General features: G+C 40.7%; 1 protein-coding gene across 9 annotated transcripts in view; it reads right to left on the bottom strand.

Moving 5' to 3' along the window:
• Positions 1 to 15,200, bottom strand: part of LOC106611148 (neurexin-1a) — a 778,513-nt gene that overhangs the window by 431,467 nt on the left and 331,846 nt on the right. For 8 of the 9 annotated variants that reach the window (XM_045724959.1, XM_045724909.1, XM_045724935.1 and 5 more), the window contains 2 exons: positions 13,024 to 13,227; positions 7,278 to 7,304 (listed from right to left, as the gene is read on the bottom strand). In XM_045724959.1, the coding sequence (XP_045580915.1) occupies positions 7,278 to 7,304; positions 13,024 to 13,227 (231 nt within the window). The remainder of the gene's footprint in view (positions 1 to 7,277; positions 7,305 to 13,023; positions 13,228 to 15,200) is intronic. The other variant, XM_045724917.1, reaches the window with a different exon arrangement.

The raw sequence follows: 15,200 nt of genomic DNA on the forward strand, positions 1-15,200 counted from the left end.
CAAAATGTGTCAAATAGCATGAGATTAGCTGTAAAATTGCACAACAAAAAAAATATCTGCCCCGTGGCAACAACAACAAATATGTAACACCTTGTTTGAACTTTGCAGGGGACGTTGTGAAATTGCGCTATGCCGCTATTTCTAAATCTATCAAAAAATAGGATGAAAACTGTAACTAATAGAGGATGGTAACTATCTAATAGAGGATGGTAACTGTAACAAAAATAGAGGATGGTAACTGTAACTAGTAGAGGATGGTAACTGTAACTAATAGAGGATGGTAACAGTAAATAATAGAGGCTGGTAACTGAAACTAATAGAGGATAGTAACTAACAAATAGAGGATAGTAACTGTAACTAATAATTGATAGTAACTGTAACTAATAGAGGATGGTAACTGTAACTAATAGAGGATGGTAATTGTAACTAATAGAGGATGGTAACTGTAACTAATAGAGGATCGTAACTAACAAATAGAGGATAGTAACTGTAACTAATAGAAGATAGTAACTGTAACTAATAGAGGATAGTAACTGTAACTAATAGAGGATGGTAACTGTAGCTAACAGTGTCACGTCCTGACCAGTAAAGGGTTATTTGTCATTGTAGTTTGGTCAGGGCGTGGCAGGGGGTGTTTGTTTTGTGTGTTTCGGTGTTTTTGCTTTAGGTTCTATGTTCTATGTTTAAATCTAGTTTTCTATTTCTATGTTGGGGTTTTGGTAGGACCTCCAATTAGAGTCAGCTGGTTGTCGTTGCCTCTAATTGGAGGCCATATTTAGTTGGGGTTTGTTTCACTTGTGTTTTGTGGGTGGTTGTTTTCCTGTATAGCCTGTGTTGCCTTACGGAACTGTTTCGTTGTTTTGTTTATTTTGTTTAAGTGTTATCTTTAAATAAATTAAGAAGATGAGCAATATACCCGCTGCGCCTTGGTCCAATCCTTACGATGCCTATGACAAACAGGATGTTAACAGTAAATAATAGAGGATGGTAACTGTAACTAATAGAGGATAGTAACTGTAACTAACAGAGGATGGTAACTGTAACTAATAGAAGATGGAAAGTGTAACTAATTGAGGATAGTAACTGTAACTAATAGAAGATAGTAACTGTGACTAATAGAGTATAGTAACTGTAACTAATAGAGGATAGTAACTGTAACTAATAGAGGATAGTAACTAACTAATAGAGGATGGAAAGTTGAACTAATAGAGGATGGTAACTGTAATTAATAAAGGATGGTAACTGTAACTAATAGAGGAGAGTTACTGTAACTAATAGAGGAGAGTAACTGTAACAATTAGAGGATAGTAACTGTAACTAATAGAGGATAGTAACTGTAACAATTAGAGGATAGTAATTGTAACTAATATAGGATGGAAAGTGCATCTAATAAAGGATGGTAACAGTAACTAATAGAGGATGGTAACTGTAACTAATAGAGGATGGTAACTGTAACTAATAGAGGATGGTAACTGTAACTAATAGAGGATGGTAACTGTAACTAATAGAGGATGGTAGCTGTAACTAATAGAGGATAAAATGTAACTAATAGAGGTGAGTAACTGTAACTAATAGAACTTAGTAACTGTAACTAATGGAGGATAGTAACTGTAACTAATAGAGGATGTAACTGTAACTAATAGAGGATGGACACTAACTAATAGAGGGTGGTATCTGTCAATAAATAAAGGATGGAAACTGTAACTAATAGAGGATAGTATCTGTAACTAATAGAGGATAGTAACTGTAACTAATAGAGGATAGTAACTGTAACTGATAGAGGATGGTAACTGTACAAATATAGGATGGTAACTTTAACTAATAGATTATGGCAACTCTAAACAGAGGATGGTACGTGTAACTAACAGAGGATAGTAACTGTAACTAATAGAGGATGGTAACTGTAAAAAATATAGGATGGTAACTGTAAAAAATATAGGATGGTAACTGTAATTAATAGAGGATGGTAACTGCATTTAAATAGAGGATGGTAACTGTAACTAACAGAGGATGGTAACTGTAACTAATCGAGGATGTTAACCGTAACTAATAGAGGATGGTAACTATAAAAATATACATTTACATTGAAGTCATTTAGCAGACGCTCTTATCCAGAGCGACTTACAAATTGGTGCATTCACCTTATGATATCCAGTGGAACAACCACTTTACAATAGTGCATCTAAATATTTTAGGGGGGGGGGGGGTTAGAAGGATTACTTTGTCCTATCCCAGGTATTCCTTAAAGAGGTGGGGTTTCAAGTGTCTCCGGAAGGTGGTGATTGACTCCGCTGTCCTGGATGGTAACTGTAACTAATAGAGGATGGTAACTATAAAACATAGAGGATAGTAACTGTAACTAATAGAGGATGGTAACTATAAAACATAGAGGATGGTAGCCGTAACTAACAGAGGATGTTAACCGTAACTAATAGAGGAGAGTAACTGTTGCTAATAGAGGATGGCAACTGTAACTAATAGAGGATTGCAACTGTAACTAATAGAGGATGGAAACTGTAACTAATAGAGGATGGAAACCATCATTTATAGATGATGGTAACTGTAACTAAGAGAGCATAGTAACTGTAACTAACAGAGGATGGCAACTGTTGCTAATAGAGGATGGTAACTGTTGCTAATAGAGGATGGTAACTGTAACTCATAGAGGATGGTAACTGTATCTAATAGATTATGGTATATGTAAGAAATAGAGGATTGTAACTGTAACTAATAGAGGATGGTAACTGTAACTAACAGAGGATGGTAACTGTAGCTAATATAGGATTGTAACTGTAACTCATAGAGGATGGTAACTGTATCTAAATAGATTATGGTAACTGTATCTAATTGATGATTGTAACTGTATCTAATAGAGGATGGTATATGTAACAAATATAGGATTGTAACTGTAACTAATAGAGGAAGGTAACTTCAACTAATAGAGGATGGTAACTGTAACTAATAGAGGATGGTAACTTCAACTAATAGAGGATGGCAACGGTACCTAAAAGAGGATGATAACTGAAACTAAATAGAGGATGGTAAATGTAATTAAATAGACGATTGTAACTGTTATTAAATAGAGGATGGTAACTGTAACTAATAAAGGATGTTAAAAACTGTAACTTCAAAAAATGAAAATAAATAAAAAATGGTAAAGTGGGGCGTGCATATGTATTCACCCTTTGCAATGAAGCCACTGAATAAGATTTGGTGCAACCAATTACCATCGGAAGTCACACAAGTTGTTAAACAAAGTCAACCTGTCTGCAATCTAAGTGTCACATGATCTGTCACATGATCTCAGTAGATCATGTTCTGAAAGGCTACAGAGACTGCAACGCCACTAAGCAAGGGGCACCACCAAGCAAACGGCACCATGAAGACCAAGGAGCTTTCCAAACAGGTCAGAGACAAAGTTGTGGAGAAGTACAGATGAAGGTTGGGTTATAACAAAATATCTGAAACTTTGAACATCCCACAGAGCACCATTAAACTGTACACTCCACAGAGCTGGGAGAGTGGCCAGAAAAGAGTGGCCAGAAAAAAAGCCATTGCTTAAGAAAAAAATGCCAAAAGGAGGTATCTGGTTAGATGAGACTAAAATTGAGCTTTTTGGCAATCTAGGAAAATGCTATGTCTGGCGCAAACCCAACACTTCTCATCATCACGAGAATACTATCCCCACAGTGAAGCATGGTGGTGGCAGAATCATTCTGTGGGTATGTTTTTCATCGGCAGTGACTGGGAAACTGGTCAGAATTAAAGGAATGATGGATGGATGGAGACTGGGACGGAGGTTCACCTTCCAGCAGGACAATGACGCTAAGCATACTGCTAAAGCAACACTCGAGTGGTTTAAGGGGAAACATTTAAGTATCTTGGAATGGCCTAGTCAAAGCCCAGACCTTAATCCAATTGAGAATTTGTGGTATGACTTAAAGATTGCTGTACACCAGCCAAACCCATCCAACTTGAAGGAGCTGGTTCAGTTTTGCCTTAAAGAATGGGCAAAAATCCCAGTGGCTAGATGTGCCAAGCTTATAGAGACATACCCCAAGAGACTTGCAGCTGTAATTGCTGCAAAAGGTGGCTCTACAAAGTATTGACTTTGGGGGGGTGAATAGTTATGCACGCTAAAGTTTCCTGTTTTTATGTCTTTTTTATTGTTTGTTTCACCCCAAAAAATATTTTGCATCTTCAAAGTGGTAGGCATGTTGTGTAAATCAAATGATACAACCTGGAATTAAAATTGAAAATTGTTTGTAAGGCAACAAAATAGGAAAAATGCCAAGGGGGGTGAATACTTTCGCAAGCCACTGTACTGGACCAGATTCTTCTTTATCATGTCCATTGATGCCAGGCTCGGGTTCTGAGCTCTTCACCACACCTTCTACCTAATATAACTCATCCTCTTTCACTTCCATGTCACCTCCAGAACTCAGACTGGCACATGGCTGTTTACTCTTGACACCAACCTTCTTCAACACCCCATCTCCATTTTTCTCGCTATCTTCCTCAAATTCAAATCCAACCTCTGCATTCCTTATTCACTTCAACCTCATTCACTTCAATTTTCCCCTCCATTCCTCCTCAGAAATCCACCTTTCTGTGTCCCTATCCTAATATTCCTCTTCTCCCGACTTTGCTTGCAGCCCGGTGGCATCCCGACGTACCTCCATCTCATAATGATCCGACTCACCTCAGAAACGTGTCTTCTCTGGGAGCTAACATTTTGAGAGCATGAGTGGTGCCACACACAGAAAAACGGCCCCCAAACTCAACTCTGTTCTACTCCCGTCGCGGAAGAAAGACAAGCACTACTCGTGGCCTCCTTCTCATTAGTTAATCAGGGACCTGAACCACGCCCCCCACACCTAAGGAACACAGTACTCAGATATTGTGCAGGAGATTAAAGCCAGCAATGGGGGAGGACAAGTGCCACAGTTTGTGCCCAGCCACAACACTACCGCTGCCATGTTTGGGGAGAGGGGATCGGATGAGTGTCCCCCTGCTCGGGATGAAGATTCGACTGACGTGTGAGTGCATACCAATGGTTTCCGGGAATGATGACGTTACTTATTAAGCTTTCTCCAGACGTGGCCTGCTATGACGTAACAGCGGAGGCTACAACTACAGTATCAGAACCCAATGATGTCAACGCCAAAGCGACAAATGCTCCACGCCAAACAACATGGACTCTAGGTTGTGTGTGATGTAAGTGTGCCCGTCCTGTCCTTGTGTTTTGTTCTGTGTTGCTTTTATCCTGTAAGCCCTTTGAAAAGGTAAAACAAAGAGACTGAGTATATGGTATTGGGATTGAAAGAACTTTAGTTTTCAACATCTACTTCACATAATTACCTATTCTGTTCAAACACTCGGGAGTTGTTGATTAGTGTGAGAGAGAATAACTTTAACATTAAAATAGTAATTTACTAAATAAGTCTCCAACATATTCTAGCATGAGGGCTACTTGAAAAATTAAATGTGACATGTTGCGAGCTAGCTTTTAAATGGCAACATTCTTTTCTCTCCCTTGCATTCAGGTTTATATATATATATATATTGCAACGTACACAACGTGCACAGCATTCTTATTTGCATTACATTTACCATATAGATAGGTCTTACAAATCTCCATTGGCATGCATAGGTAATGTTATAGAATTGCCTAACTGTTATTGCAAACCATTTGTGTAAATTATTTTTGATGCCCCTATATACACCAGGCTATAGAAACACATTGAGTGTACAAAATATGAAGGACACCTTCCTAATATTGAGTAGCAGCCCTTTCACCTCGATTCCCTTGGCCAGTCTATGTCATGGAAAGAGCACGTGTCCTTAACGTGTTGTATACTCAGTGTACATTCCTTTGTACTCTATGAAATATTGTGACCACTCGGGTGACTCCACCATCCCCCCAAAGAAGAGGAGCACTGGATGCAGAATGGCTTGAGACAATCTGGATGGAGGAGATGGAGCTCACTATTTCCTGTTGTTTGGAGTGTGTTTCTCCATAACCTAACAAGAGAGTGTGAAGGTCAACCCTCAGGTAAAACCCTGGTGACATTGTGAGTATGCTGTATTCTGTACGGCAAACAGGAAACCAAGACTCATATTTTCTGACTCTTCAGGACTCTTCTACCATCAATAATTAATCAACGTCTCTGAATAATAAATACAAGGACAAATTCCCTCCCAAAATATTTGCAACGTTAACTCCATAGCACTACACTCACATGTCCTCTTCCTCTCTCTCTCCCTCCCTCTCTACAGGAAGTTGTACTCCCTCCCTCCCTCCCTCCCTCCCTCCCTCCTGGCAGCCCTACTATCGCCATCCCTCTCTCTCTGCTCTGTGAGGCAGGTTAATGAGAATAATAAAAGCCCGCTCTGTATTTCCTCTCCGCTTTGAAAAGCCTCATCAATTTACCGAGATGGACTGAGGAAGAAGGAATGAAAGAAAAAAGAACAGACCTAGGAGTTGAGAGAAAGGTAAAACATTTAGAGAAAAAAAGAAAATGAGGGGAACGGGGATAATGATGCATGGCTAAAACACCTCTGTTTCATATCAGCCTGTTTAAATTTAGAGTCGTCAAGGCTGGTAATTAGAGACAACAGAGTGTGAACAATCACTCTTGACTGCCATATTGGGGGTTCTCATTCATTCTAACCCCTCCCTCCCTCTCCTTCCTCTATCCCTCCATTCCTTCTCTCCCTTCTCTCTCCCCTTCTCCAGCAGTCAGTGCTCTGGAAGAGAATAGATTCACACTGCCTGAGGCTCATTACATAGTATACATACATTCCATGATCTCCCATGGCCTGTCTGCCCTGCACTGGTCTGTTCACTGGCCTTTATGATACATAATGTATATCTAAGGTATAGGTAATTGATTGAAATCATATTGCTAATGTGATTTTAAAATAGTGATTTTTCTCCATTAGCTGTTGGGGAAAAAAATATGAAATATTGCACATCTTAGCCAACCTGGTCTGAAAACATAATCTAAAACATATGACATCTATATACCATTTACCTACGTAAATATTCTACTTTCTGGCACACATGAACTTAGACAACATACATGCAGGTAATATTTTAAACAAACGGCAACTTTTAAGGCTTAATAAAGCCTTCATAAACCCCTTAGAAGCCTATATAGATGTAGTTTGTTTAAAGGAGATTTACATTCATGAATAAGAAACATTGTGAATACAGATAAGACAGTAGAACAGTATTTAAACAGGAGTAATAAATGTGAGCAGTCTTTACTTACTGGTAGTACAGTTAATCTTGATACAGTCTAGATGGGGGAGAACAGATGAGATGTCACATCATCCTTCATTATGACAGCTGCAGACAATGTTAAAGCAGAACAACCCACCCCTCTGGGGACGACACACGGACACAGGGACCACAGCATGATGCTCTCCACCATGGCCCTCTCCTCCTCCACACCTGGCTGAGATAAGAGTGACTGGGGTGTGGTAGGAAGAGCATGGCAACCACTACTTTACAATGCCAATCCAATTAGTTAGAGTTATTTCTGTCAGCAAAGGGCCTTTCACAGTGCTGTTATTAAGTTTATATGTATGGCTGAACCGGAAAGCCTTAACTGACCAACCTATAACTTCATCAACATGTGAATATTTTGTGTAGAAGATTTGAATATTTATATTTTATTTCATTTGAAAAGTAACACAAACTAATTAACGTAAGGCAGATGTCACAATTAAACATTTCTTGGTTAAAAGTGGCAAATAAAATGGTGTCCTTGACAGAGGAGGTGGTTTTGTCTGTACATGTGACATCTGCAATAAGAGAGTATCAGAATATGGTCATGGTCAAGCTGGGCCACTCGGTAGGGATGCTGGGTGCTCTAACATCTTAGATGTAGGATAGGCCATTCAAAGACACCATGCCTCAAATTGACCACTGTCCTCTCTCTCAAAGCTGTGAAGAACAGTGGACTTTTTTTTAACCAATTCAAATGATTAGTACTGAATATCAGGTATGATGCCATTGGTGACAGAGGCTTTTCTCACTGCACACTACTACTACTACTACTACTACTACTACTACTACTACCAATACTATCACCACCGCTACTATCACTACTACCAATACTATCACTAACGCTACTATCACTCCTACAACTTCCACTACTATCACTACTACTACTACTACTACTACTACTACCACTGCTACTGCTACTATCACTACTATTACTTCTACTGCTACTACCACTACTAATGTTACTAATACTGCTACTAATACCATCTACGAATACTATGACTACTACTATTACTACTGCTACTGACACTACTACTACTTCTACCACCACTCCTACTACTACTACTACTACTACTGCTACTACCTACTGCTTCAACTACTACTACTACTGCTACTACTACTACTGCTTCAACTACTACTACTACTGCTACTACTACTACTACTACTACTAGCACTATCACTACTACTAATACTACTACTACTACTACTAATACTAATACTACTACTGCTACTACCTACTGATTCTACTACTACTCCTACTACTGCTACTACCTACTGCTTCAACTACTACTACTACTGCTACTACTACTACTGCTTCAACTACTACTACTACTACTACTACTAATACTATCACTATCACTACTACTACTACTACTACTACTACTAATACTACTACTGCTACTACCTACTGATTCTACTACTACTACTACAACTACTACTACTACTACTACTACTACTACTAATACTAGCACTATCACTACTACTACTACTACTACTACTACTACTAATACTACTACTAATACTACTACTGCTACTACCTACTGATTCTACTACTACTACTACTACTACTACAACTACTACTACTACTGCTACTACTACACTACCATTAATGACGACTGCTGCTACTGCTACTGCTGCTACTACTACTACCACTGCTACTACTGCTACTATCACTGCTACCACTACTGACTACTACTGCTACTGCTACTACTAATACTACCACTACTATCACTACTACTCATATTACTACTACTACTACTACTACCACTGCTACCACTGCTACTACTGCTGCTACTGCTACTATCACTACTACCACTACTGCTACTACTACTGACTACTACTGCTACTACTATCACTACTACTCATATTACTACTACTACTACTACCACTGCTACTACTGCTACTGCTGCTATCACTACTACCACTACTGCTACTACTACTGACTACTACTGCTACTGCTACTACTATCACTACTACTAATACTACCACTACTATCACTACTACTCATATTACTACTGCTACTACTACTGCTACTACTACTACTACTACTACCACTGCTACTACTGCTACTACTGCTATCACTACTACCACTACTGCTACTACTACTGACTACTACTGTTACTGCTACGACTACTACTAATACTACATCTTACTACAACTTCATTACTACCATGTGGACCTAAACTTCTATTTCTACTACTTACCTTCAAATAGTATACTAACACTGCTAGTATTTCTGTATAACATGCTACTACTGTATGTATATGCTGCTAAAGAACCACATATTGTTGCTGCTACACAGCTTCTCTAGCTTTCTCTCTCTCTCTGATTATACAGTGAGTCAGTGTTGTGCTGTGAGGAGAGAGACCTGACCCAGACATCCTACCCAGGTGGCCCTGCCAGTCGTGTGTCGTCAACCACAGCAGAAAAGTGGTCGCAAACAGCCGAAGACCAACGCCAGCCAGCCCGCACAGGGAATGCTTTTCAAAGAAAGAGGGGAGAGAGGGAGGAGAAGGGAGAGAGAGGAGGGAGACAGAGGAGAGGGAGGAGGGATACCTAGCGATCTAAGGGCAAGGGAACCGAGTGAAACCAAGTAAAGAAAGTATTAAAAGATGTCCCCAAAAAAAGGAAAAATTTAAACAAAATGTTTTTGTCTGTCATCGTCAGATCAGATTTCAGAAGACATTTATGGTAACCATGGCGATATGGGTTGTCAGTCCTGTAACCGTGGCCATGTGGGTTGTCAGCCCTGTAACCGTGGCCATGTGGATTGTCAGCCCTGTAACCGTGGTGATGTGGGTTGTCAGCCCTGTAACAGTTGTGATGTGGGTTGTCAGCCCTGTAACAGTGGTGATGTGGGTTGTCAGCCCCCTGTCAGTGTGAGGTGCTGCGACAACGGGCTGCCCTGAGGTTGACAGACCGGCAGAAAGTATTGCCAATGCCATGCCCTCTCCTGCTAAATGTCTCGATTTAGGGAGCCCAATTCTGTTTAGCCTGTGGAAAAGAGAAATAGCTGGCAATCGCATCCCACAGCCATGCTCTGTTTGGGAGATATCCAACTTTTTCAGTGGCTGATTCTCTCCGTTGCTCCATGATGAGAGCAAATAGACATAAACAAAGACCTGGGCAGACAGCCCCACACACACACACACACACACACACACACACACACACACACACACACACACACACACACACACACACACACACACACACACACCCTCTGTTATCTCTATCACACTGAGAACCGGGAGTGCAGACAAAAGGCAAACGCCAGACCCTGTTTTATACAACAATAAATATCCACATGGGCGGTTATCCTCCATTGTTTATTTATCTATGCACTTTCATCGCTGTATGAGCTACGTTCGGTAGCACATAAACAGCCGACCGGCGATGTGTTCTAATTGAGCTCGGGGGAAGTCTCTGTCGGTCAAAAGTCTGACCTCCTTCTTGTTCTTTTATTAACTCTTTTAGTACCTTGTCTTTTTTACCGACTGTTGTGCTCTTTTTATGTATTGTCTATTGATTAGATTTGCTACTTTACATTTATTCTGTAGTGTTGAGGAAGAGCTGCAAGGCAGCATTTCACTGCAGTGATGAGGAGGAGCTGCAAGTCAGCATTTCACTGTAATGTTGAGGAAGAGCTGCAAGTCAGCATTTCACTGTAATGTTGAGGAAGAGCTGCAAGTCAGCATTTCACTGTAATGTTGAGGAAGAGCTGCAAGTCAGCATTTCACTGTAATGTTGAGGAAAGCTGCAAGTCAGCATTTCACTGTAATGTTGAGGAAAGCTGCAAGTCAGCATTTCACTGTAATGTTGAGGAAAGCTGCAAGTCAGCATTTCAATGTTTTGTTGAGGAAGAGCTTCAAGTCAGCATTTCAATGTAGTGTTGAGGAAGAGCTGCAAGTCAGCACTTCACTGTGGTGTTGAGGATGGGCGGCAAGTCAGCATTTCACTGTGGTGTTGAGGAAGAGCTGCAAGTCAGCATGTCACTGCAGTGTTGATGAAGAGCTGCAAGTCTGCATTTCATTACAGTGTTGATGAAGAGCTGCAAGTCTGCATTTCATTACAGTGTTGAGGAAGAGCTGCAAGTCAGCATTGCACCGTAGTGTTGATGAAGAGCTGCAGGTCAGCATTTCACTGTAGTGTTTACAGTGCTGTGTACTGTGCACGTGACGAAAACACTTTGATTTGATTTGTCTGTGATGCCAATAAGATTTTAGAGGCAGTGGAGGGACCACGCAGATATGTAATACACTAGAGTGTAGGTATGGTCCCTCCATAGACCAGCACAGTTCTAGAATGTGTTGACAATGGCAGCCATCTTGGTCAGGTCATTTAGTTCTATGGGATGGACAATATTAGATATTAGATATCACTTGTACCACTGTTACAGAGCACAGACTTCAGACCTGTGAGTGAAGAGGGCTTGGACAGGGCCGATAGGAGCTGAAAGGAATAAGCCAAATAAGTAAAGTCAGACAGGGTTGAAACTTACAGACAGGTCTGGTGTCTTCTGTCCACTAAGGGGTGAAGAGGGGACTAGTGCTAAATATTGAGAGCACCAAGGGGGACTGACAGGAAGGTACCAGTATTTAGGGTTCAAGGCTATAATGGGATTCAGGGTTACGGATAAAAATATCTGCAAAATGTTATATATTAAATATTATATCTGGCGATTAGGGTTAGATAGAGTAATGTGTATATCTGGGGCTGGATATATGTTTGGGGCAGCGATCTGGCTGTAAGGGATAGGGTGGGGCAGCGATTTGGGGGTAGGGTAGGGTGGGGTACAGGTGGAGTAGGACAGAGAGCATTCCCTGATGGGTCAGAACAACAGCGTGCTCATTTGGCAGTGAGCGGAGAGCCGCAGACTCTGGCCACTGAAGAGTTGTATACCATCCCCTTCTATTCAACATAACAGTATATCAATAGCTGACAGGGTAACGTACAGCATATCAACAGCTAACAGGGTAGCGTGTGAGTATAATATACACTGAACAAAAATATAAACGCAACATGTGAAGTCTTGGTCCCATGTTTCATGAAATGAAATATGGGACCAATATATATATATATACACTTTTGGGCACAAATTAGTTTACATCCCTGTTAGTGAGCATTTCCCCATTTGCCAAGATAATATATCCACCTAACAGGCAATGCATATCAAGAAGCTGATTAAACAACAGGAATATTTCTATCTGTAATAAAACCCTTTTGTGGGGAAAAATGGATTCTGATTGTCTGGGCCTGGCTGCCCAGTGGTTGCCTGGCTGCCAAGTGGGTGGGCCTATGCCATCCAAGGCCCACGCATCGCTGCATCCCTGCCTAGTCATGTGAAATCCGTAGATTAGGGCCTAATTTATTTTTTCCAATTGACTGATTTCCTTATATGAACTGTAACATCAGCAAAATCTTAGAGATTGTTGCATGTTGCATTTAACTTTTTGTTCAGCATACTTTAGATGTAAGATAGAGAGAATGAGTGTCTGTTTCAAGATAAAGAGGGTGCAATGTGTGGGATAGTATTATATGAAACTTGTGTAAAACTATGATCAATCAACCTATGTAAGCTTGTCTTCAGCAATGTGTTCACATTACAGTATGTGCACAGTTTAGGATGCTTGTTGTGGTCATGTCATGTGATCCATAGGCTAGGTGCACCATTTGTGTTTTATTGTAGCTGCTGTGGCATGAGGCTATACCGCGAGGCGCAGCGTTACCTAGGTTGACTGTGAGGCGGACACGGCCGGTCTCCAGCTCCAAGCGCAGTGTGTCTGCGCTGTCACGTGAAGTTGTGGCCATCAGCACGCCGTATGCCCGTTGAGAACGGAACCGCAGCGACACGTCTTCAGCCTCTGTCTGCATCACCACCGGCAACTGGATCTTCATGAACTTACTGCCGTCATAACTCAGGATGGTCGCATCTAGGAAGAGGAGAAGAGAGGGGGATGGAGAGGGGAGGAGAGATGTGGAGGGGAGGTGAGGAAAGAAGAGATGGGGAGGGGAAGGGAGGAGAGATGGGAAGGGCAAGAGAGGAGAGATGGGGAGGGGAGGAGAGATGGGGAGGAGAGGAGAGGAGAGAGAGGAGATAGAGAAATTAATTCATATTGAGGTATTTATTGTAAAATCTAAGTCAAGTAAGTCAGAATACTGCACTCAATATCAATTTAGCTTGACAATAAACATACTATTTTAAATATTGTAACTGAGATTTATTGTACTTTGATAAAGGAATAATGATTTCAGAGAAAATGGCGATTGATTTGGTTGTCAGTTTCCAAATACGGCGCAGTGTTATGGTAAATTCACATGAGGTTGGTGGTACCTTAATTGGGGAGAACGGGCTCATGGTAATGACAGAATCAGTGGAATGGTATCAAATACATCAAACACATTGTTTCCTGGTGTATGATGACATTCCATTTGCTCCGTTCCAGCCAATATTATGAGCCGTTCTCCCCTCAGCAGCCTCCTGTGGGTAAAATATATTATTAAAACAGAAGGTTATATTTACTAACACTCTTCAACACACACATGCAGCAACGCACACACACACACACACATACACGAGCACACACATCCAACATGGTTATGTCTGTTGCTGTAATACTCTCAGGTCCAGATTTCCACCAACCAGTAAATGTTCATGTGTGTCCATACTGACAAGTGACAAGACCATTACTGAATTCATAAACAAAGGCTCTCTTCAGACTAGAGAGATTGGACCCGTTTTACATTTCAGTCATTTAGCAGATGCTCTTATTCACAGAGACTTACAGGAGCAATTGGGGTTATCTGTCTTGCTCAAGGGCACATGGAAAGATTTTTCACCTAGTCGGCTCGGGGATTTGAAACAGCAACATTTCGTTAGGCTACCTGCCTGCTTAGGTGACACGGTTAAATAGTCCTGTAGGGTAGTGAAGTCAGAGTAAAATCACCATGACACCACTATTCTACAGGTGTGCACTGCTCCTTACCTAGGACCTTGGGTATCGAGACAGTGAAAAGGGTAAGTCTTGGGCTCAAGGATTTTAAATTATGTCAAATACTATGTGAACCCACGTATCAGTTCTCTCTACAATGATTCAGGGCAGATTGTTTACCACTGAGAGAAGAGGGGATAACAACATCCCCAATAACCAGACAAACCACAACCTAATAACACAACCATTAGGGCCACAGACAAGACAGATAGACAGAAGACAGATAGACAGATGTCCAGCAATTCTACACATTTTGACATGTGCTGGAGAGAAAGTTTAGCAATTTTAAAACTAATTTCATGCAATTCTACTCATTTTGCCATGGGGCAGAGAGCAATTTCTTTTTTTACAGCAAATTTCCTGCAATTCTACACATTTTGCCATGACTTATGCCATGTTAATATCATATCTGAGTGACCGTGACTAACAAAATCAATGGAGGGCCCCTGCAGGTCAAGGCCCCTTGGCACATGCCCTTTGTGCCCGGTCGGTATTCGCCCATGATTACCATAAAAAATGTTAGCTGACCTGTTTAGTTTAGTTTATTAGGATCCCCATCAGCTACTGTACTTCTTGGGGTCCACATACAACGTACAAATACATGATAAAGTACAGAACAAGAACACCATAAGATAGTACATTAAATGTAATTATATTTAGAGAAGACACTAAGAGACTACAAAAATACTATTTACACTGTATACATACATTGGCAAGAAAAAGTATGTGACCCCTTTGTAATTCCCTGGATTTCTGCATAAATTGGTCATCAAATTTGATCTGATCTTCATCTAAGTTTTACATTTACATTTTAGTCATTTAGCAGACGCTCTTATCCAGAGCGACTTACAGTGCATACATTTTCATACATTTCATAATTTTTTTTTTTTCCCGTACTGGTCCCCCGTGGGAAT

The sequence above is a fragment of the Salmo salar genome, chromosome ssa01 (assembly GCF_905237065.1).
Source record: "Salmo salar chromosome ssa01, Ssal_v3.1, whole genome shotgun sequence".
NCBI lineage: Eukaryota > Metazoa > Chordata > Actinopteri > Salmoniformes > Salmonidae > Salmo > Salmo salar.